Here is a 23,472-nt window from a genome sequence, read left to right as displayed (position 1 = left end):
AGATATGACTTTTCTCATGATTGTTACTGTCAGACACATAAACATTGGTTGATACCAGCCATTTATGATATTTATGCACTAAAATGGCTTAATTACAATGTGCTGAACTCTGTGGTTTTCTTTGAATATTTAATGCAAATAATTTCTACTGATGAATGTCTCTAAAAACATGCTTTTCTGGGCATTGGTGGCAAATACCTTCCATTCCAGCACTCTGAGTTCAAGGCCAACTTGGTCTTATAAGTGAGCTCCAGGACAACTAGAGAAACCTCGTCTCCAAAACCTCCCTTGACTAACCAAGAACTCATAAATGGGAATCTAGCCTTTTAGCATTTGATTTTGAGATAAGATCTCAGTATGAAGCCTTGACTGGCAGCAGTCCTCTTGCCTTAACCTAAAATTAACAGGTATGAAATACTGTTTGCACATTGATTAGGTGAAGAACTCTGTTCATTATATTTAAATGTAGCTATTTAGTGGTGGTAATGAATCCTTTGCCCTAACAAAATTCAAATAAATATATCCCATTACTCAGTACCTATTCAGCCTACATTTTGACTTAAGGACTTGGAAGTTCATTTTTTCAATTTAAAAAGATGAATAGTAAATTTGATTAATTTCTCTACTCACCTGGGCCTGTTGTTCCAGAATCATCCATCTAGGTTTCAGAGGTCTCAAATATCTTCTTCTACGTCTTATTTTGGCTCTACGTAGTATTCCAGTAATTCTATTATAGTAGTTCTGTGGGTAGTAAACTTTCTTTAGATGTTGACAAATGGTTTGTTCTACTCTGACTGTCTTTGATAATGTTGGAGAGCGTGAAAACAGACCCACAGACAAATGAAATAGTCTTTACCTGACATATTTAGAATATGCATTACATACATGTTTTAGTAATTCATGACAGCTAAATTCTTGTTCTCAAAAACCTATACTGTATATACTGTAGATGATGAACTGAAGATTCAAAAGGAAACTCACATTTAATGGATAGTTTGGAGCAAGTTTGAATTTTGTAGGGTTTGGGCTTCTCCCAAACTTACAGCCGTTTAAAAACATGCTCCATGAGCAGCCAAAGGAGAAAGATGCACCACATGTCCTTGGATTGAGGCCTTGACAGGTGCAGGTACGTCTAGAAGATATTGAGCAGGACATTAGACAAGGTCACAAAATACAGACATGTATGGATTATGAGCAGGTTATAATATTTACCACTGCATTTAACTTTCTCCATTAAGACATACATCTACCCTCAAATCAATCCCCTTCACTCTGAATCCATTCTTGATCCTTATTTAACTAAAATTGTTGTTTCTAAATCCAAGCAGACAACAAACAAATCTTCCTGACTTAGACACACATGAGATGGAGAAATAAAAATTTTGTCTAAATGTCTAAAATGACATATTTTTCTTTTGCATGAAACTGGAAATGAGAATACGATACACTAACTACACAATCTCTGACATTTTAATGAAATGACTTTTACAACAGGAATAGAAAGGCTGTTTTGTTTAGGAACTTTATACTTTGAGATATGCCTCAACTCTGCATTTAATTTAAAATCACCTTAAAATTCTATTCAAAATATTCAAGATATGAAAGTCAAAGATGGGTGGTGGCGGAGCACGCCTTTAATCCCAGCACTCGGGAGGCAGAGGCAGGTGGATCTCTGAGTTCGAGGCCAGCCTGGTCTCCAGAGCAAGTTCCAGGACAGCCTCCAAAACAATACAGAGAAACCCTGACTCGAAAAGCCAAAATAAGGAATTTAAACTTGGTAGACAAAAAAATAATTCATATTCAGTTTTTTAAATGATAAAAAATTACCAATGAGTTATCTGCTACACCATTCTTTTTACACTTTGAAGAACAAGAAATTGAACAAAACATAATTACTACTTATGACAATGTTATAAGGACATAGGAGAATCATGTCTGTACTTTATATTGAGAATCTGTATCAAAAAAAGAAAAGGGAAAACTAATCCTGTGTAAGAAAATACAGTGGTATAAAGTCCACAGGGCCAGGAGTGCTGAAAGGCCACACACAGATATCATTAGAGCCAGAATTCCATACAAATCAGAACAAAATGAAAAGGAATGACAACTTGTTCATAGACAATGGTATGGGGGGGTCGCACATAGGGTGGCTGGAGATCACCAGTAATGGACTTCAGCATTAAATTTATGGGGAAGAGACCTCAAATTCTAATGAGGAATGTTCACTTAAAGACCATTTCCTCATAACATGGAGTTGGGTAACACACAATAACAAATATGAGTATTCTAGGTTTGGAGGGTGTATATATGCATTAGATATGTGCCCATTAAGATGAGCAAGGCTGAGGTTCAATCACTAGCACCCCCTCCCATAAAGTCTAAAGCAGAAAATCCTTAAGAGCATCTAAAAGGGAGGAGAAGAAAAATTACAAGCAGTTCAAAGCAATTCTGATTACTTTTCGTTGAAGGAACATCTTCGGTCAGTGGGATGCCCGCTGTAGCATCTTAAGTTATCTGTGATCTCATCGTACAGATAATCAGCCAGTGGTCGAGGGATGGCTTGCCAAATAACGATGACCACAACCATCACAGCTGTCTGGCAGTGGTGGCCTACACGTTGCCGGGCCAAACAGAGAACCTTCTCGTCATCATTGTTTCTTCTAAGTACCTGGAAATGCAGAATGTATTCATCTAAACCAGTCACACATTTGAAGTCATTTTTTTCTTTTGCTGAAGATTTATTTATGTATTATGTATACAGTGTACTACCTACATGTATGCTTGCACACCAGAAGTCTAAATCAGATCTAATTGCATATGGTTGTGAGCCACCATGTGGTTGCTGTGAATTGAACTCGGGTCCTCTGGAAGAACAGTGTCATATAGCATATGTAAGCTAGGTGCCTGGGGAGTGCCAAGAGTGTCAGTGACATGCAGTTTTGGAAGACCATGGGGGTGCTGAGAACTGAACAAGGGTCTCTGGTAATGACCTATATTCATCAACTTTTGCACTAGAAAGGCTAGTGTTCTGAGATAGAATCTTCCAACGTCACCCATGATGGCCTCAAATGCCTTGCTTGGTTAAACTGATTTATTTCCCAGGATCAATTGGTAAAGTCTACAACCATGGGGCAGTCTGTGTCCAGGGAAACAACGTTAGGACATGTTGAAGAAAACTATGGTGAAAAACAAATTAAACACATTATTAGTTAGGAGCTGTATGAGTTCTCAGAATAATGAAGGCCAATGCAGTCAGTCCCCAACAAAACCATATGAAATGTTTAATTTTTAAAAAGTTTCTGCTGTGTTAATAGAGCAATTAAATAACCTAAGGAGAAACTGTGTGTTGGTGGTGCATGCAGAGGCAAACAAACAAACAAACAAACAAAACCAACCTAAGGAGAACATGACGTGCAATGTAAAAACTGGACTTTTTGCCTGGGATATGAGTCTCTGTGTTCAATCCCAAATGCCACATAAACCCAACACTCCTGAGTAGGGGGCAGGGGCAGAAGTTTGGGATGATCCTTAGCCACACATCTAGCTCTTTATTTTGCTGTGAGCCTGACAGCCAGCTAGTTGTGCTGGGGCAAAAGTTTAATTAGAGCATTTGGAGGGCAGGAGGCCAACCCGTTCTTCACAAGCATTCCAGGCCAGCAAGCACTACACAGGGAGCCTGACTCAATAACCAGACAGCGGAAGACTGGCAGCCTGAGTTTGATGCATGAAACTCCCAAGGTACAGAGAGCACTGGCTATCTACAGTTACCCTCCAGCCAGGAACTATGTACACCAACACCCAGCACACCACTAATACACACAAATCATATATGTATTTTAAATATGCGCTATATGAACTGTATGGTGTGCTTCTGTGTGTGATAAAAATTCAGGAGGTAAGACTATCAAGGAGGTTAAGGATGTATGGGACCTGAGTTACATTCCCCAGAACCAACACAGTTAGGCTTCTGGACTACAGAGTTCCTGGCCAGCCAATCAGACATACTGAAAAGTATTTTAAAATATTTGGAGGCCTAATCACAGTATTAGGATGCTTGCATGGCATGGAAGAGGCCTGGAGTTTGATCCCTTGTAGGACAAGAGACAAAAAGGGTATAAAGAAGACATTCCGATATATACTATTCCACCCATACAAATACGAAGATAACACAAACCCCAACAAAAAGGCTAAAATCACATGAAAACTATCTTGGGTACAAACTGGAGTACCAAGTGGGCAGTTCCATCTGCAGTTACAAAACTGCACCTTTCTCCTCCCCTTCTCTTAGCAGAAGTGGGAACTGTATCTAGTGAGGAGTGGGAGAGGATTATTCCAGGATGCAGCTTGCACACAAAAATAATTACACAATTTGTAAGGACTTTTTGCACAAATAGGTTACTGAAAAGAAAACTGAAAATCAACACTGGCAGGTATTGAATGCTTTGCTTGCATGTGTATGTACATCATATGCAAGATGACCGACATGGGTGCTGGGAAGTGAACCTGGATCCTCTTCAAGAGCACTATGTATACACTCAACCACTGAGACATCTCTTCAGCTCTAAGAGGTGTGTGAGGGAAGAGGGTATTTTTGTTCTGCAGCAGCACAAACTCCTAAGCACAGATAGATGGAAAACTATGAGTGACAAAATTGTGAGCATATGTTTCAGCGTATGCTTAACAATGCCAGCAATTAGAGGCTAAAGCGGGAGAAACCCAAGGCCCGAGGCCAGCCAGAGTTGTGTGACTCTCAAAAATCATTATTTTACAACAGGATGTGTCAACTTGTAAATTGTGGGAGCCAAGTTACAGTGTGATAGTCTTTTCAAGAAGATTGTGTTTCTTCATAAGCATTTATTCAGTTATTCATTCCCTATGCTCTGTGGCAAAGGACAAGACAGCTTACTGTGCAAACATAAGGACCTGAGTTCAAATCCGCACCAAGCACTAAAAAGTTGGATGTGGTCATGTATCTCTCAAAGCAGGGTTTTGCAGACCAAGCAAGTGGATGAAATGGGAGCTTGTGGTCCCTTGCCTTGGAGGAAGTTGTTAAGTACATGTGTTTCATGTTTTCACATTCACCCTTCCTGCACATGAATTATGAAACTAGCATTCTTCAAAATATCTTGCATTATATAATAATTTTGGACTTTGAGTCTTGGCTCACAGCGTAAGCTTGTCTAGAATTTGTGACCCTCTTTTTGTTGATTGAGAAAATGTCCATTGAGCACTAGGGATGGACCTATCTCAGTGAATGGGATGGAGAGATGGCTCAGAGGTTAAGAGCACTGACTGCTTTTCCAGGTTTTGAGTTCAATTCCCAGCAACCACATGGTGGCTCACAACTATCTATAATGAGATCTGGTGCCCACTTCTAGCGTGCAGACAGAACAGTGTAAACATAATAAACAAATCTTAAAAAAAACAAAAACAGCTGGACATTGGTGGCGCACACCTTTAATACCAGCACTTAGGAGGCAGAGGCAGGCTGATCTCTGTGAGTTCAAAGCCAGCCTGGTCTACAGAGCAACTTCCAGAAAAACCTCCAAAACAATACAGAGAAACCCTATCTTGAAGAAACAAACAAACAACCCCCCTCCAAAAAAAACAAAAACAACACATGCACCGGCAACACATTTTTTAATGGGGGGGGGGGCAAAGGCTTTATAGCAATTTGCCTGCCATGTGCAAAGTCTTGGATTTAATATTATTTAAAATTCTCTCTGGCATTGTTGGTAGTGTGCTTGCAAGGACCTCAGAAAGCTGTAACTTTGAGTTTGGGACAGCCTGATCCAGACAGTCAGTGGCATTTCAATCATTTTCTTTGATTAATATGTTTCAAGGCATGAGTAAACCATGTTGTTGCTATATTTCTTTGTTGATGGCCATTGGTTCCCAACCCCTTTGACAATGACTCTTGCTAGATGGCTACACAGATTTGTATGAATCTGTTCCTTTCAGAAGGTATGTTGATGCAGGTTATATATATTGTTATATATGGGCAGGTAGGTTCAATTCTTTCAAAATTAATGAACAATTCTTATTAATGGTGGATCAAGAAGTTACAATTCCTAACAAAGTCTTCAACAAATTTAGTGAAGGCACTCATCAAGAACAGTCAGCGATATGGGTAAGCCAGTGGATCCCAAGAACCCAGAAGAATTAAATTATGCAGCATGTACACAAACACAAACAAACACACACCACTAACAAAAAAATTAAACATGGCCATTAGAAAAGAAAAAATTAAACCAAACTAAAACCCATTTCTTATACATTTGCACATAGTGACCAAGACTTTCATTTTCTATAGAAATAGTAAAGGCCTAACATTTCTCAGGCAAATGAGCCCTCCTTGAGCCCCAGATTGCACTTTAAGAAGATGTGTCCAGAAATTTTTTTATATCTTGTCATGTTGGGCAAACCAACCATCAATGGACTAAATCAACATGTTCATCTACATATCACCCACTATAAAAGTCCACCCATTGACACTAAACTTCATCTCCAGCACTATATCACAAGGTCCTCTTATTAGGTAAGCCTGCCTCTGCCTCCCGAGTGCTGGGATTAAAGGCGCGCACCACCAATACCCAGCTGATTTTGGGTTTTTTAGACAGGGTTTGTCTGTGTAGCTTTGTAGACCATGCTGGTCTCAAACTCAGATCTGCCTCTCAAGTACTGGGATTAAAGGCGTGTGCTATCACTGCCCAGCTACAATATACATATTTTTAAAAACCCATTTAGAGGCTGGTAGGATTTCTCGAGTGTGAGGGCCTTAGTTCAAGTCTCTAGAATACATATGAAAACACCAGGAGGGACTTCATATATATGTAATCTCCACACTGCAAGTAGAGAAAGTAATATCTCTGGAGCTCTATCGCAAGCTCTAGACGAATAAGAGCCTCTGTATTAAGGAAATGTCTCCATATGCATGTGTACTCCTGTGTGCATGCCCACATACATCACCACCATTCATTCAGGTAACTTAAAAAAGTAGGAGTTGACTCCTGCTTGACAGGGACAGTTTTTAAAAACCAGAAAATAAATCCTTAGGAAAGATACTTCAAAAGCTGCAGTTGCATACACATAACCCTTTAAGATCTCCACCTCGGATGTTGGTGGCGCATGCCTTTAAGCCCTGCACTTGGGAGGCAGAGGCAGGCTGATCTCTGTGAGTTCGAAGTCAGCCTGGTCTACAGAGTGAGTTCCAGGACAGGCTCCAAAGCAATACAGAGAAACCTTGCCTCAAAAAAAAACCAAAACCCTAAGGGGGGGGGGAGGGAGGGCACGGGAGGAAGGGAGGGAATGGGAGAGGGACCTGGAACTGACTTGTGAAGCAACCTTGATTCTTATCTAAATTTAAACTGGAAAAAAAAAAAAAAAAAAAAGCCGGGCTGGGTGTTGGTGGCACACGCGTTTAATCCCAGCACTCGGGAGGCAGAGGCAGGCGGATCTCTGTGAGTTCGAGGCCAGGCTGGACCGATAGCCTCCAAAACAATACAGAGAAACCCTGTCTTGTTAAAAAAAACAAAAAAAAAAACTCTTTGCTTTTGCATGCGGGGGGGGGGGGGGTTCAGTTGCATAACAAATATACAACCGCCTGACTGGACTCTTCAATTGCCACTAGATCAAGAGATCAGTTGGGGAGAACATGTGACTGACCTTCAGAGTGGAATAAAGATGGTCAGAATTGTTGGATATTACCTTTTTCTTTTGGTTTTTTGAGAAAGGTTTTTCTGTGTAGCTTTGGAGCCTGTCCTGGAACTCACTCTGTAGACCAGGCTGGCCTCTGAACTCAGAGATCTTCTGAGTGCTGAGATGCTGAAATTAAAGTGCCACCACTGCCCAGCTATATTACCTCAAACCTTCCCCTTAACCTTTGTTACTAGTTTATTTTTCTGCTAAGCAAGTCTCCTCCTCAAAAAATAAACATTAAATTAACAACAAAGGGGCGTTGTTGTATACCTTGGCGTCCATATACACAATTGATTCTCCCTTCTCCCCCTACCCCATATTGCATCCAAACATAGGACAACCTTAACTCCATATGCTAAAATTTCAACCGGTTGTCTAGAAATGTCCCTTACACAATCTTGTTATTACTCCTCTTAATGTGGATATTCTAGGATTAATGCAAAATGAAGGAGACAAGACCATACCAAAGCACTATCAAACTGGGGTTAGGGTGTGGGAGTACATGATTTAAAAGAAAAGCTGTGTGTTGGATGGTGCACTCCTTTGATCCCAGCACTTGGGAGGCAGAGGCAGGTGGATCTCTGAGTTCAAGACCATCCTGGTCTATCCAGCGAGTTCCAAGACAGGCTCCAAAACAATACAGAGAAACCCTGTCTCAGAAAAAAAAGAAAAAGAAAAAAAGAAACAGAAAAAAAAGATTTCTCCATGGGGCAGTGGGAGTTCCAGGGCAACCTAGTCTAGTTTCAAGGGCAGTCAGGGTCTTTTAAAAACTACAATACCTATGCAGACACACCGTCCAGAGCAAATGTGTGACCCAAACTGTGCACTTAAACTTTTTCTTTCCCTAACCCTACCACAGAAATCCAAAACCTAGTAAAGACACAGAGCTTCCTTCTCATCTTCCCATGGACACACATGGCAATTTTCTAGTCTACATTTTAACCAAAACAAAACATTTCTATTGTAACCCTTGGGAAAAATCCATTCTCCAAAGAACCAGGATAATAGACTGGCGGTACTCACAGTCTTCACGACCGGGCAGCCCCGTGAGCTCTTGCCCTCTTTCCCCACATACTCTATCTTCTCAATCCGTATTGCCTTTCCCTTTTCGCCGTACCTGAATATAGAACACAGGAGGGGGTGGGACCAATTAATGCCAGTCTGCACTTAAAACTCCCATATTCTCACCTCTGAGTTCATTGAAGACACAGTTTAAATGAAACAGTTGTCATTTGTTGGCTAAAAGCCAGCTGCTATGTGGCAGATTGTTCGTAGCCCAGTTCTGTTGCCTCTAAAAATAGCCTGGCCTCCGTACAAGTGTTGGGAAGTTAGCATTGGTGATGGTCATCTGTATAGTAATAGGAAAATGCATGTTCCTGATTTATCATTTAGGCTTGCTGCATGAGGGCATGTTTCCAGGGCTCCGAGTTCCTGGGAGGAAGAACTCAGGAGGACAACCGAGGACCCGAGGACCCGGTTCACACTCCTGAACATCTTCATTCACCTCACGATCACCCCAAGACCTTTCCTCTGCATTGACCCAGGTCCATGATGAAGAATGATTCTAGCAGGGAAACACGTCTCCTCACCTATTCTCCATGAGTTCCCTGATAGCAGCAACACTTGGTCCTGCCCCCAGGTGTGTATAATATGGGCCTTTGTCTGATTGATCTGTGGAAGGAATAAGATTATTAGACCCAGTTTTGAAATAATAGCACAGGGGCTTTCTATTTCTTTCTTTCTTGTTTTTAATCAGTTTCAACTTTAAAGAATAAGACAACAGATCCTGTCTTTGGATTTGCCCCTGCCTGCTTGCTAATTCTTCTAGGAGTCAAAGAAGAAAGACAAAAATCTAAGGAATCATATTTCATCTCTTTTACCTTTTTATTAATATGACTATCAATTATTAAGATGGGTACTCAGTGGAGCCTCAGCTAAGCAGCCAAAGATGAACTCCTGCTGCCCCTGACTCTACTGACAAAGATTTAGGGTTACACCTGGCACCTCTTTCACCTTGGTAGTTTTCAGGGTTAGGGTAAGAGAGCAATAAATCTGAAAAGGTTAGCTTCAGGATCCTAAGTAGTACCGGTAAAAGATAGCCCACCGCACTTCCACAATTATGTTTTTTATAATGATGGTATGCAAGAAAGTTGAGGGTTTTTTTGGGGGGGGTTCGAGGCAGGGTTTCTCTGTGGCTTTGGAGGCTGCCCTGGAACTCACTCTTGTAGACCAGGCTGGCCTCGAACTCACAGAGATCCGCCTGCCTCTGCCTCCCGAGTGCTGGAACTAAAGGCGTGCGCCGCTGCCACCTGGCCTAAGAAAGTTACTTGTGATTTTCCACTCTATCCAAAGACAACTTCAACATCTGCAAATAGGCAGTTATAGATAATTTATATATTAATACAACAGCTCTTCAGCAATCCCTAGAAACTTTTAATATCAATGAAATTATATTAAATTAAAAACTGTGGCTGTTCACACAATTAGGATGCTTAGTCATGACAAGCCTTCAGGCCAGTCTCAACTACCTGACAGCCTGTCTTAAAAACATGGGAGATGACTGTAAAAGGCAAGTCACTAGCTAAGATTAGAGCTGCACACCTTCAACCCTAGCACCAGGGAAGGAGAACTGAAACATGTCTTAGGGATCAAGCCCGCTCTGCCTTATATATTGATGTTCTTTTAAAAAAGAAATAGGCAGGGGCTGGAGAGATGGCTCAGCGGTTAAGAGCACTGACTGCTCTTCCAGGGGTCCTGAGTTCAATTCCCAGCAACCACATGGTGGCTCACAACCGTCTAAAATTCAATCTGGTGCTATCTTCTGGCATGTAGCCAGAACACTGTATATGCGATAAATAAACAAATCTTTAAAAAAAAAAAAAGAAAAGAAATAGGCAGCCAGGCAGTGGTGATACAAGCCTAGAATTTGGGAGGCAGAGGCAGGTGGATCTGAGATTTTATTTCTCTGTGTTCAAGAACAAACATTACATAGAGCAGCAGTTCTCAACCTTCCTAACAAGGTCATAGTGACTCCCCAACCATATTTATTTCATTGCTACTTAATGATTCTTGCTATTGTTAGGAATTGTAATGTAAATATCTGATATTTTAGATGGCCCCAGTGAAAGGGTTATTCGACACCCCACAAAGGGGTTTCAACCCACAGGTTGACACCCAGTGACTTATTAAAAAGCATGGCACTCAATGTTTTAAACAAATGTACAGGCCTTTTTGGGGGGGGGATCTTATTTTTCCCTTTGCAAAGATACACAGAAAAGGACTTCATGTAATATTAGGCTTTAAAAGGAATGGCAGGTGGAGGAGACCTGCAGGGTCTACTTAAGACACTTAGTTCTGTTTCACTCTATCCCAACTCTAGTGAGAATGCTCTCCAATGCAAGAAATGTGTGTGGGTATTCATTCTGTTTTGAGACAAGGTTTTTTACATCTGGTGCTTGCCTTAAACTTGTTATGAATACAACAATAATTCCACCATTGCCTCCTGAGTGTACTGGAATACACTATCAAGACAATTACATTGCATCTCCAGAGCTATCATTTAACAATTCACTCTCAAAACCCCACCCACTTCTAGTATAAAAAATACTCATCACATTTGGTTCAAAGCAAATCTTTCATTCAAACTATCCATGACATGAATAATAACTAGCCCTGCTTTGGAGAAATTGAATCAGTCTATCCCACAAACTTCAAGAAGCCAGACAAATGTCAAGAACACAATCTCTTTCTTTCTTTTATTTTGATTTCACAAGACAGGTACTTGGCTAGGATTTACAGGCCTTCCCTGCCATATTTGGCTTGTAAGAGTCCTTCCATGAAATCTGGATGGACAGTGACTAGGCAGCAAACAAGTCACATATATTGAGCAAATTTCTCAAAAAAGAATGATCACTAATCTTTATACCGGCAGGGATTGATATTTTATAAGATAAATGTAGAACCTTTTCAATTGGGAAAATCTGCCTGGCAGAAGAAAGCATTGGGTTTCCTGAAAACAGTTATGACTGCTTGTGAGCCACCGAGTTGGAGCTGGGTGATTTTACTGACCTCTGAAACTTCTTCCAGCTCCTACAGCTTCCAACAAATTTATGTCTGTGTGGGCAAGTGCTTTAAACCGCTGTGTTTGTTTTTCTCCAGCCCTAGTTTTGTTTGTCTCGAGACAGGTTCTTGCTAAAAAGGTCAGGCTAGACTTAAAACCCTTCTGTCTTTCAGGCAGTGGTAGCACACGCCTTTAATCCCAGCACTCGGGATCTCTGAAGCCAGCCTGTCTACAGAGTTGCAGGACAGCCAGGACTGTTTCATAGAGAAACCCTGTCTTGAAAAACATTACAAAATTATAATTATAATAAAAGATGTGGAGGTCATTGAACCTCCATCATAGCTTCCACGGGTAGTCCAGGCAGACCTGTGCCAAGTGCATCTTCACCCTCGAGACACATCAGTTACCCAACAAAAAAAGCTTTAAGCACAACACAGACAGAAGCTGTGGTATTTTCAACCACCTGCAACCTTATGTTTTTACATTCTATGTATGTATTTTAGATTTATAGGTAGAACAAAAAGCAAATATAATTATGCACTGAGGAAATTCATTCTTAGTCATGAAAATTAACTGCTTTAGAACTGTTATCCACTTGGAAGTTTACTTCTTTTTCCCAGTTTGAGTTGAAACTTTCATTTTTCTAAGTAAAATAAAACTTCAGTAGAAAAACAGGAAAATATTTGGTGCATCTTAGCTAGACTTTTAAGGGCCAAAGATGCCCCCACCCAAAAAGATGAATTGGAAAGAAAATACAGATACAATGAACACTCACCTTTACAGTCACAGGGGGGCCTTTCCAGGTCAGATTCTTTCTCCTCATTCACTCCAGGTAGCAGCCATTTTGCAGGTTCGCCAAGGCAGTTCTTGATGGTCTCGTTTAAATCTGCAACTGCACTTTGTGTGGTAGAGTCCCCCAGTGGACCATTCCTTGGTTTTCCTGGTGTCCACTTTGAAGTCAGACCAATTACATTGCTACTTGACACATTGTCTTTCCTGAGGATGGACCCGAGCTCTGGAACAGGTGTCTTTGGAGAGGTACCAGGCAACGTTGGTGGTATCTGATGCACCAGGTTCTCTTGAGCGCCTAGGTGAAATTGTGTTCTATCAGCACCAGGCATGTTAGCACACTGGATAGATGGAGGGGAAGGCTGTGGCAGAGGGTGAGCTTTCTCACCGATGTTCACTCTGGGCTCTACCTGAGATACATCTGCCAGGTCTGCAAATGCCTGCCCGCTGGATTCTGTCTTGAAGTGGCATGGTGTTAGCGACTCCAGTGGCTCAACTTTCACTTCCTCCTTTGCCAAATCAGAGGATCTTGTGAATTTTATCTGATTGACAGGAGGAAATAGCGTATTGTGTTGTGAGGATATTTTTCTATGAACCCCCAATATTGCTATTTGGTCAAAGATAGGGATATTTCCCAAATGAACAGGAGCATCATGTGGACCAGACTGGCCAAACCTTTGAAATTTGGATGACATCCAGATGTCATGCATTTTACCATAGTTCGTTGCAAGCTGCTCTTGTTCCTTCTGATCATTTTCTTGAGAGCTAAGGACAGGGGGTTCCTTTTTCTGCTTGTCTGCTTTGGGGGTCGGTTTTGCTTTTTTCCTGTTCTTGTTCTTTGGCTTTGCTGGCGGTATGCTAGGTTTGTTTTGTATACTTGAAGGTGGTTTCTGTTGTGCCATGCCTTTCTCCTGACTATGTTTCTGCTGTATAGTCTTTGCAGCAAGGCTCCCGGGTGGACTTTCAGTATTCTCACTCTCTGGATTTGTAAGATTGTAATTAATTGTGGATGCAAGCTGGGTTAATTGTGCTGCGACATCTTCTTCAATTTGACTGTAGGGTGCATCGTGACACAATTGATCATGCTGGGAATTCAATTTTTGATCACTGTTTAGCAGCTGACAACAGTTTTCCAGATTATGACTTTCTACTGGCAATGGATATGAATTCTTAGAACTATCAAGGGTAGATTTGCCTCCAGCAAAGCATTTCCTACTGGCTACAAGTGAATTCGAATGTTCATGTGACTTTGTAAATGCTTGATTAGTAGCTGAGCTATCCAACAATTTGAACGTTGCATTCTGGCCATTGAGGACCACAGTGCCCTTGTGCTGAAGACACTTCCTTTGTGAATTTGGGTCCTGGAGGTCTTTTTTCACAGAATTAAGGATAGCCTTGCAACTATTAAGCAGACTAGCCGTTCTCTGATCGGTCTCTTCATCCTTCTCTGACTTCGATGGTGAAGAATTCTCTGATGGAGCCTCTGAGAGCTGAGTAAGGGCTTCGATGGCTACCACTTGCTCCAGTGTCAATCTCCTGTCTTTCATTAGTGACAAAAGACTTGGCTGAACTGGAGAGTCATCTTTAGGTTCTTTACCAGGTACCTTCTCAGGGGTATGGGGCTGACTGCCAGCACTGTGTGTATTAGGATGATTATTGAAGATAGTGGAGTCTGCACCAGATCGGCAGTTCAAGCCAGGCTTATGGAAGAGCAAGATGTCATTTGTCTCCTTGAACTGATCACAACCCCCTACTGAAGTGATGGAGCTCATGGCATCATTGCAGTTTGAGGGGTCAGTTGGCAATTTAGAGGAATTATTTCCCAATACCTTGCTAATTTCTTCAAGATCCAATTTGTTGACCAGAAAGTTTGTGTCTGCAGGTAAACAGTGCACATTTTTCATGACATTTCTTATGGTCTGTGCAAACATCGGGGAAGGTTTAGTTTCTTGCCTGTCATCTTCAGAGGGCTGGGAATTTTCAACCTCTGTTAAATTTGCATCGAGGTCTCCCTTGACTTGACCTGATAAGTGGGCTTTCTTGGTTGGCGTCCACTGCCCCACCTCGATTCCCGTCATGCTTTCAGTATTCTTCCCTACATTTTCAAGGGGATGTGTGATCAAATCCAATCTCTGCCCTTCTTCCCCATGACCACATTGGCTGCAGTCCATGGACTCTGGCTTGGGGCCATTTACTGGTTTGTTGTTATCGTCTTTCTGTAAAGCAAACACAGAAATGTCTCACATTACCTGCTGAAATAAGACAATTATTTCATAGCCTCTTTGCTATGTCTTTGTTCATAGGCCTTTTGCTATGTATCCAGACAAGCTTGGAATTTATGGCAAGGCTCCTGACTCAGTGTCAGAACTTGGATTACAGGTGAGGACAGCTATGCCCAGCTGGAATTCAACAACTTAACTTAATAGCACTTCAAATGAGCTTAGAGATATGGCTTCAATAGCATTTGTTGAGTCCTAGACCTAATATCTCCAGTCTTCCTCCACCCCACCCCCACCACCATTTAAACCACACATAGCAGTTCACTCCTGTAAACCCAGGGAGTCAGACATGTAAACCTGTGTTTGTTCTGTATGACTGATAAGTTGGCCAGAGCTACATAGAGACACCCCAGTCAATCAAGCAATCAAAAATAGTACATTTGTTCAGTGGTCAACACTTGGCAAAGGATATGTGGGTCTCAGTTCAATACCCTGCATCACAAAAGATGGAGGATGTGGTGCAGTGTGTTGAGTTTTCCCTGTAACTATCAGAGGCATGAACTCAGTCAGGTTACAAATCATCGTTCTTAAGGTTCGAATCTAGTCTTATGTGACTAACTTCCTATCACTGACAAGGATCGTTTGGCACTGTTCATTTGCTTAAGTGCAAGTGTAGTTCACATATTGAACTGCTGTGTAGTAATTCAGGATATTCTACTTCATCCTTGACATTACTAAGTGTGGAGATATTGGTTCTGTACGCTACCATGTGACTGCTTGGAAATTAAACTGGATCCATTGAGACCACCCAACTTGTTCATCTCTTGATCTCAGTGTAACTTACAAGGATGCTCGATTTGTCAAAATGGTTGAAAAATGGAATTGTCATATGGAGTATGGGGGGATGAGCCAAGTATGTATTCAAGTGAGGCACTGAAATTCACAGGCAAACTTGAGGGCGTATGGGCCAGTGCTTTGTGTATGCTAGGCAAAGGCTCTACTACTGACTTATACCGCAAACCATAAACATTTTTTTTTGAGACGTGGACCCAACTCCTTCTTCTGGCTGCTTCCATAAAGATGAAAACAGAAAAATCTTTTTAAAAAATTAGACAACAGTAGTTCTCCATCAGGGCCTGAGAATATAGCAAGGCTTTTAAGGTTGCACTGTTTTCCATAAAGAACACACACCATTTCCTTTTCAAGAGGTAAAAAGGTAACACCTTACAAGGGATTGTACATATTATATTCAGTGAGCTCTCCATGTGCTTGGCCTGGAGCCCAAGTAAAGGGATTACAAACCCTCAGAAGGCACTAGAAGAATGGCCCAGTGGTTAAAGTCGACGGACCTTGCAGGACTCATGTTCCAGTCCCAGCTCAGCTGCCTGTAACTCCAGCTCCAGGAGGAACCCTACACCTCAATGCCTCTGGCACACACAAGCACTTACCCACACACAGACACAAATATAAATTAAAAACAACAACTTGCTGGCCGGGCGGTGGTGGCCCACGCCTTTAATCCCAGCACTCGGGAGGCAGAGGCAGGCAGATCTTTGAGTTCAAAGCCAGCCCAGTCTTCAGAGTAAGTTCCAGGACAGCCAGGGTTACAGAAAAACCCTGTCTGGCAGTAGGGTTACAGAGAATCATCTGTCTAACCAAGTTCTCTCCATGAACAAACCCAATTGTTCTTCCATAGCCTGGTGGCTCATCAGGCCTAGGGACTGTCAAGCCTGGTGGATCCTGCACAACTGTGCTTGAAATGAGTCACTGTGGAGATTGCAGGACACCTTTCTATTCCATTTTTAAAATTTAAAATATATCTATAGCTTTAAGACAAAAACTGACAGTTTACATTTAAACAATTCATCTAAACACATGCTTTAAAAGATTTTACAATATAGTTTTTTTTGGGGTTTTTTTTTTTTTTTGTTTTTCGAGACAGGGTTTCTTTGTGGCTTTGGAGGCTGTCCTGGAACTAGCTCTTGTAGACCAGGCTGGCCTCGAACTCACAGAGATCCGCTTGCCTCTGCCTCCCAAGTGCTGGGATTAAAGGTGTGCTCCACCAACGCCCGGCTACAATATAGTTTTAGATGCAGGTCTAGACAATACAAAAAAATTGATGGATCTCATGATTCAACAGTATTTGACATCAGTTAATCTGGAGATTTTGTGTTCTCAAGTGAACTACTACCCCAACATGAAAGTTACTATTGAGACCAGACCCCAGTGTTTGTGACGTCATTCAACCCTTGAATTTGTGCTGTCAGTAACTGAACCAGCCAAGAGAAGTTTCAGGGTTCAAAGCTGGAAAAAACAAACAAAAAACCACAACAACAAAACCCCCCAAAATCAAAAATCAAAAGTTTCAATTCTAAGAGCACATGCCCTCTGCTCCCATCCCCCATAGGTCTTCCTACAATACATATTTAACTTCATAAGTCTTGTGGTTGCAATGAAATTTTGTGAGAGGATCTTATTATATTCCAGGCAGACCTTAATAAACACCTCAATCTTCCTTGGTCCTCCATGCCGAGGATGCACCTCAGTCCTCAAAACTGGAAAAGACTTGATTAGATCACAGGTTGGAGGGCAGTGGTGGCTCACACTTCAATCCCAGTGCTCAGGAAGCAGAGGTGAAATGGCTTACCCCAGGCCCCGCCAATGGCCCTACCCCCTCAATGATTAATTCTTACGTAGCCAAAGCAAAATCCATTTTAAGCTTGGTAGGAAAGGTGGTGTTTATAGGTAGAAATGAAAGCAGGCCTAAAAAGAAACAAGAGCAGGTTCAACAAGAAGAGTTAAAATCCCTCTAACATATTATTATGGGAGGATTGCCTCAAAAATACAGAAATGGCCTTGGACGATAAGGGCCTTTGTCTTTAATCCCAGCACTGGGGAGGCAGAGACAGGCAAATCTGTGAGTTCAAGGCCAGCCTGTTCTACTGAATTCCAGGACAGGCTCCAAAGCTACAGAGAAACTCTGTCTTGAAAAATTAAAATATACATATACATTTATATAGAAATGAAGTAACCATTCCCAAACACATATTTGACTTTTGAGTAAGCCATGACAGCTACATTAGACAAAACGATTCCTGAGGTATGTTCTCAGTCATCCTGCTGAGAACACAATTCATGCAAATTCCTTTACACCAAGCATGGCAGTGGAGGCAGGAGGACCATCCCTGAAAGTTCAAGCTAGCCAAGGGCTCCATACATAGTTTCCAATTCAAGGATAGTGTGTCTCCCTGTGGATAGCAATGTAAACTCACACCCACCATGAAGTTAGTATGAAGAAACTGGAAGTACCACATAAATCAGATAAATGACCTAGGCATTCCAAAGAATCTAGTGCAATCAAGATCGCTCACCAGGTACAGCTGCTTGCAGAGCAAGCCTGGTTGTCAAGACAAACTCACAAGTAAAATGCAATAAAAAGGGAAGAAGGAAGGAAAGAAAGCTAAATCACAATAGATGCCTACACATCATCCATATTATTGTGGCTCTAGTCACAGTAGCCTCTTTGTGTGGCTGTGCAACATGACACCCATACACAGTGGAGTTTTATTCAGCCTAGAAGACTATTATCAATATTTACTAAGTTTACGTGATTCTATCATGGATGCCTGGAACTAAAATACTCCGATAGGAGTGTTCATATAACTGTGAAACTATATAATCTCTGATGTTCAAAGCATTTCATCATAGGCAATATTGTTTTTTGAGACACGCTTCTTCTTAACCTCAAGGAAGTAGCCTCAATCTCATGGAAACCTACCTGCCTTGTCATTCCAATCATGCCTACCTGGGTAGACACACCAATAACAGGAGTAAGGTTCAAAGCCAGGGATACATAAATCAATTTCACTAGCTTCAAAAAACCCAGTTTTCATCAGATCCTGAATGCTTGCCAGGCTGCACCACCTCATTCCCTGTTCCAGTATTTTATTAGGTACCCCAGCTAGAGTTGGGTCAGGTGAGCAGGCTTTTTATTTATTTTGCTTCCCAGAGCTAGGATAGAACCTGAAGGTTTCCACCATCTGGAAACAAGCCCCCAAATCCTATTATTATTTCCCCTGAAACTCCTCAGGGTTTTGTGATTTTTGTCCTCTGACATCTCTTGTTTGTCCTTGTTTCCTTTTCCTGTGTCATTTACCACATGCTTCCCCTGGCGGGAACCCACAGGGAACCTGAAGGTTGGGTCTTTCTATGTACAGTAAGTCTCAAGTCTCCAGCCAGTCCATCGTTGTTACTAAGAACAGAAATCCCACCGTGGGCACTGGCACAGAAAAACTGGTGCTTCCTGGAGGACGTCTGTTTACCAGGCTGGCCTTGAACTCAGTTATCTACCTCTGCTTCCTGAGCACTGGGATTGAAGTGTGAGCCACCACTGCCCTCCAACCTGTGATCTAATCAAGTCTTTTCCAGTTTTGAGGACTGAGGTGCATCCTCGGCATGGAGGACCAAGGAAGATTGAGGTGTTTATTAAGGTTTGCCTGGAATATAATAAGATCCTCTCACAAAATTTCAAAAACAAACCCACAAAGCACAAATTTGTTATCCATCGCTCAGACCATGCCTTAAAAACAAAAAACAAACAAACAAACAAAGTGCAAAGAACCATGGGGCTGGAGAGATGGCTCAGCACTTGCTGCTCTCCCAAATGTCCTGTGTTCAACTCCTGGCAACCACATGGTGGCTCAGAATCTGATCTGATGCCCTATTTTGGCCTGCAGGGATATGTGCAGGCAGAACACTATACACATAATAAGTCTTTAAAAGAAAGAACAGCTGAGTGTTGGTGGTGTACACCTTTAATCCCAGCACTCAGGAGGCAGAGGCAGGAGTTTGAGGCCAGCCTGGTCTACAGAGCGAGTTCCAAGACAACCTCCAAAGCAATACAGAGAAATCCTGTCTTGAAAAACCAAAAAAAAAAAAAAAAAAGAAAAAAAAAAGAAAGAAAAGAATGAACCAAACACTAAAAAGAAACACCTGACATGAATTTAAATCACATTTGAAATCAGGTTAGTTAGATATTATGGTCTGGATGACCTAGGTTTGAGGATAGCCTGGGCCACAAAGTCAGATCATGTCCAAAAACGAAGCAGAGCTGGGAGTGCAGAGGAGAGAAGAGACAGTTAGGAATGTAGCCCCCTTGGTAGAATGTTTACCTAGTGAGCACGAAGCCCTGGATTCAGTCGCCATAAACTGCAGGGGTTGGTCTATGCCTGTAATGGCATCACTTGGGAGGTAAGGCAGGAAGACAGAACATTCTCAGCAGACTGGCCTACAGGGCAAATCGAAGTAGGATTCTGAATTCCATGAATTCTCATGACTAGTTTCTCACCAAAACCTTGACGTTATATAATCAGAGTGCCTATGCAGGCCAACACATAGTTCATCATTAAATAGGCTTTTCTGGTCAAATCAAAAATTTTTGTGTGCTGCTAACCAAGGAAATGAGGGCAGGAGAAATGAATTAAACATTCCAGTATGGAGCTGGAGGGACGACTCAGCAAATAAGAGCACAGGCTACTCTTCCAGAGGACCCAGGTTCAATTCCCAGCACCCACATGCCCACTCACAACTCTAGTTCCACAAAAACACATGCAGGCAAGATTCAAGACAGTATGCCTCTGTGTAACGTTGGAACTCAAGTAGACCAGGCTGGCACTGAACTCAGAGACCTGCCTACCTCTGCCTCCCAAGTACTGGGATTAAAGATGTGCCACCACTGCCTGGCTAAAAAATAAATCTTTTTGTTTTTCTGAGACAGAGTTTCTCTATGTAACAGCACTAGCTGTCCTGTCTCTGCCTTACCACAGCCTGGCTAAACAATGCCAAGAACACAAAATGGGGGCTGGGGATAAAGCTCAGGCAAATCAGGGCCTTGGGTTTGGCTCAGTTGGGGAAAAAGAGTGAGAGACAGAATAACAGAAGGAGGAGGAGGAGGAGGAGGAGGAGGAGGAGGAGGAGGAGGAGGAGGAGGAGGAGAAGAAGAAGAAGAAGAAGAAGAAGAAGAAGAAGAAGAAGAAGAAGAAGAAGAAGAAGAAGAAGAAGAAGAAGAAGAAGAAGACGACGACAAACTGTTGACAAGATGAAGCCTTGGCACGTGTTGCACTAACAGACGTCACTCTTCTAAGGCCTCTTGCTACTTTATTTGTAAACCGGTTCAGGTACATCAGCTTGAGAAAGAGCTGTCTTATAGATAGTAAAAGCTGCTTAAACTGTTATCAAAGGACATGTGTTTAGGAGGTTCAACTACACAGAAGCCTCACCAAGATGTGTGTATGGCAATATATTCCAGGGGAGCGATTGCCTGTATTTGCTTAATACTCACAGGCCCTGGATTCAATGCCCTGAAATGAGAATCACCCAAGTACAGTTGCTTGCACCTTTAATGCCAGCCTTCTTCTGTAGGCAAAAGGGGATTTCTGTGGATAGCCAAGGGATAGAGGAAACACTGTCTTGAGAAAACAAAAACAAACCAGAAAATCAAAGAGGAAAAACAACTGTTTAGCTAGTAAATGAGTTCTACACTACAAGAACTGAGCATACTTACACACACATGTAATGAAATACAACACTAAACACAACTATACTGAGGCTTGGAAAGAAGGCTCTGTGGTTAAAGATGATTACCACAAAGTCTGAGGACCTCAATTTGATGCCAGAACACACAAGGTGGAAAGAAAACTAAGTACTAAAAATATCCTCTGATGTCCACTTGGTGCTTCACAACAGGTAAGCCAGCATGTAAGCATGCTTACACAGAGAAAAAACAACAAACAAATCCGTGAAAGCAAGATCTGGCTCAAAAATCAGATTCACGGTTTCTTTGCAGATATACAGATTATAGTGGCTGTGGAAAGAAAGGCTGAAATTCAGGACAAGTGAAGCAGGAAACAGGAAGGTGCAATTAAGGTTACTCTGGGCTTATTGGTGAGGCCCACCTTCCCCTTCTCGATGGTTTCTCTGTGTTGGCTTAGCTGTCCTGGAAGTGGCTTTGTAGAGTTCCACCTGCCTCGGCCCCACCCCCAGTGCTGGGATTGGATTAAAGCCATGTGCCACCACCACCTGTCTCTAATCCCAGTATGGTGGCAGACACCTGTAGACAGAAGTTTGGAGAAATGCTGCCTCTTTGCTAAGAGACCAGCACAGCAGGCCTATGGTTCCCAGGCCAGCCAATAAGAGTCTCTCAAAATAGCTAGAGCTAAGAGAATCAGGATGATGAGGTTCGCCTGCTTGTTATACAGTCGGGGTCAGTCAGAGGCCAGGAGTGTTATGTAAAGCCCTGCCTTGTAAAAGCAAGCCCACACTGGGTTAAGAATTAAAATGATGTAGCTATGTTGGGAATTACTAAAGGCAAAATCTGCCAGGTCCCACTGTTCGAAAGGCTGCACAGCAACTGAAACTCATTATTGCTGGTGGAAAGTCATAATATTGCCATGACTCAGCAATTCCACTTCCAGTTATCCAGAACAAATGAAAGCATATGTTCTGTCCCTCCTCACACCAAACCTTGAATAAAAATCTTCACAGTGGATTTCCTCAAAGCAGGGACAGAAACAATTCAAATGTCAATCAAAAAGGGCATAATAGATAAGCACAACATAGTATATTTAACAATGGGACACTGCCCAGGAACAAAAGGGAACAAATTACTCTAGTAAAAAAACAAGAAAAACAGAAACAAACAAAAACCAGAAACTGTCAGTGCCCCACTGTCAAGAAGAATGGCTCTGGATTTGGAAACAGTTTTTAAAATGACATCAAAGGCTGGAATGATGGCTCAAACCGTCTCCAACCCCAGCCCCAGCCCCAGGAGATGACTCTTCTTTGGACCTGCAAAGGCACTGAGCACATACGTGGTACATACATTCTGAAAGGCAAAACACTCATATACACATAACAAAAAGAGCTTACACAACAGCCAGGCATGTGGGCATTCTAAAGGCAGAGGCAGGCAGCTCCAAGTTTAGGACCAACCAGGTCTATTTCACATCCCCAAACAGTAAATGACATAAAATGAAATTTTAAAGCCTGGTTTAAAACATAAGGTGTGGTAGTGACCATCTTTGCTCCCGTCAGAATTCAGAAGGAATTGGATCCCCAGGAACTGGAGTTAAAGGTGGTTGTGAACCTACGGACAAAGGAAAAGCTCTTAACCACTGAGACATCATCTCTCTAGTCCCCTGGGTGGGTTTTTTGTTTGGTGAAAGCCAAGGTGATATGGTAGTTTTAAATATTGTAATGCTAAATGCACATTTATGAATAGAGTAAAAGCTACAGGATTGTTTTCATAATATACATATGATATATGAATTATATTCTAACAAAGCAATTGCCTAGTAAGTAGGATTCCAGCAGGAGGCGTTTTAAAAAAAGACAGTACATACCGATAATGTCATCAACCAGCAGGCAACAGGTGCAAGATCAGGAGTCTAAAATCATGAATAGCAAAACTGGAGCCAACCTGAGACCCTCCCTCAAAAACAAAACACTGGTGGTGTATATATAAGGTACCTGGGAGTCTAAGGCCAAGATGATTCCCAAGTTTGAGATCAGTCTTGGCAACAGTGATTCCCAAGACTGTGTGGGCTAGGGAGAACAAGTGTTGAAACTACACTAATGGTATTTCTGTTCAATTTACTGACCCACTGAAATTGTCAATTATCAGCAGGTGCTTTTTTATTGTGTTTTTGT

At 41.9% G+C, this 23,472-nt stretch overlaps 2 protein-coding genes across 4 annotated transcripts in view; one reads left to right on the top strand and one right to left on the bottom strand.

Moving 5' to 3' along the window:
- LOC121134392 (translation initiation factor IF-2-like) overlaps positions 1 to 15,573 on the top strand; it is a 43,966-nt gene extending 28,393 nt beyond the window's left edge. The window contains exons 4-5 of the transcript XR_005871466.1: positions 9,091 to 9,337; positions 14,851 to 15,573. The gene's annotated coding sequence lies outside the window, so the exon portion shown is untranslated. The remainder of the gene's footprint in view (positions 1 to 9,090; positions 9,338 to 14,850) is intronic.
- Tet1 (tet methylcytosine dioxygenase 1) overlaps positions 1 to 23,472 on the bottom strand; it is a 65,172-nt gene that overhangs the window by 8,261 nt on the left and 33,439 nt on the right. For all 3 annotated transcript variants that reach the window (XM_040732575.1, XM_040732576.1, XM_040732574.1), the window contains exons 4-9: positions 12,534 to 14,763; positions 9,288 to 9,369; positions 8,722 to 8,815; positions 2,457 to 2,668; positions 982 to 1,132; positions 630 to 741 (exon numbers count right to left, since the gene is read on the bottom strand). In XM_040732575.1, the coding sequence (XP_040588509.1) occupies positions 630 to 741; positions 982 to 1,132; positions 2,457 to 2,668; positions 8,722 to 8,815; positions 9,288 to 9,369; positions 12,534 to 14,763 (2,881 nt within the window). The remainder of the gene's footprint in view (positions 1 to 629; positions 742 to 981; positions 1,133 to 2,456; positions 2,669 to 8,721; positions 8,816 to 9,287; positions 9,370 to 12,533; positions 14,764 to 23,472) is intronic.

This window comes from Mesocricetus auratus, unplaced genomic scaffold (genome assembly GCF_017639785.1).
Source record: "Mesocricetus auratus isolate SY011 unplaced genomic scaffold, BCM_Maur_2.0 Super-Scaffold_100027, whole genome shotgun sequence".
Lineage (NCBI taxonomy): Eukaryota > Metazoa > Chordata > Mammalia > Rodentia > Cricetidae > Mesocricetus > Mesocricetus auratus.
Note: the sequence above shows the minus strand (reverse complement) of the source record. Positions and strands in the feature narration are given on the sequence as shown.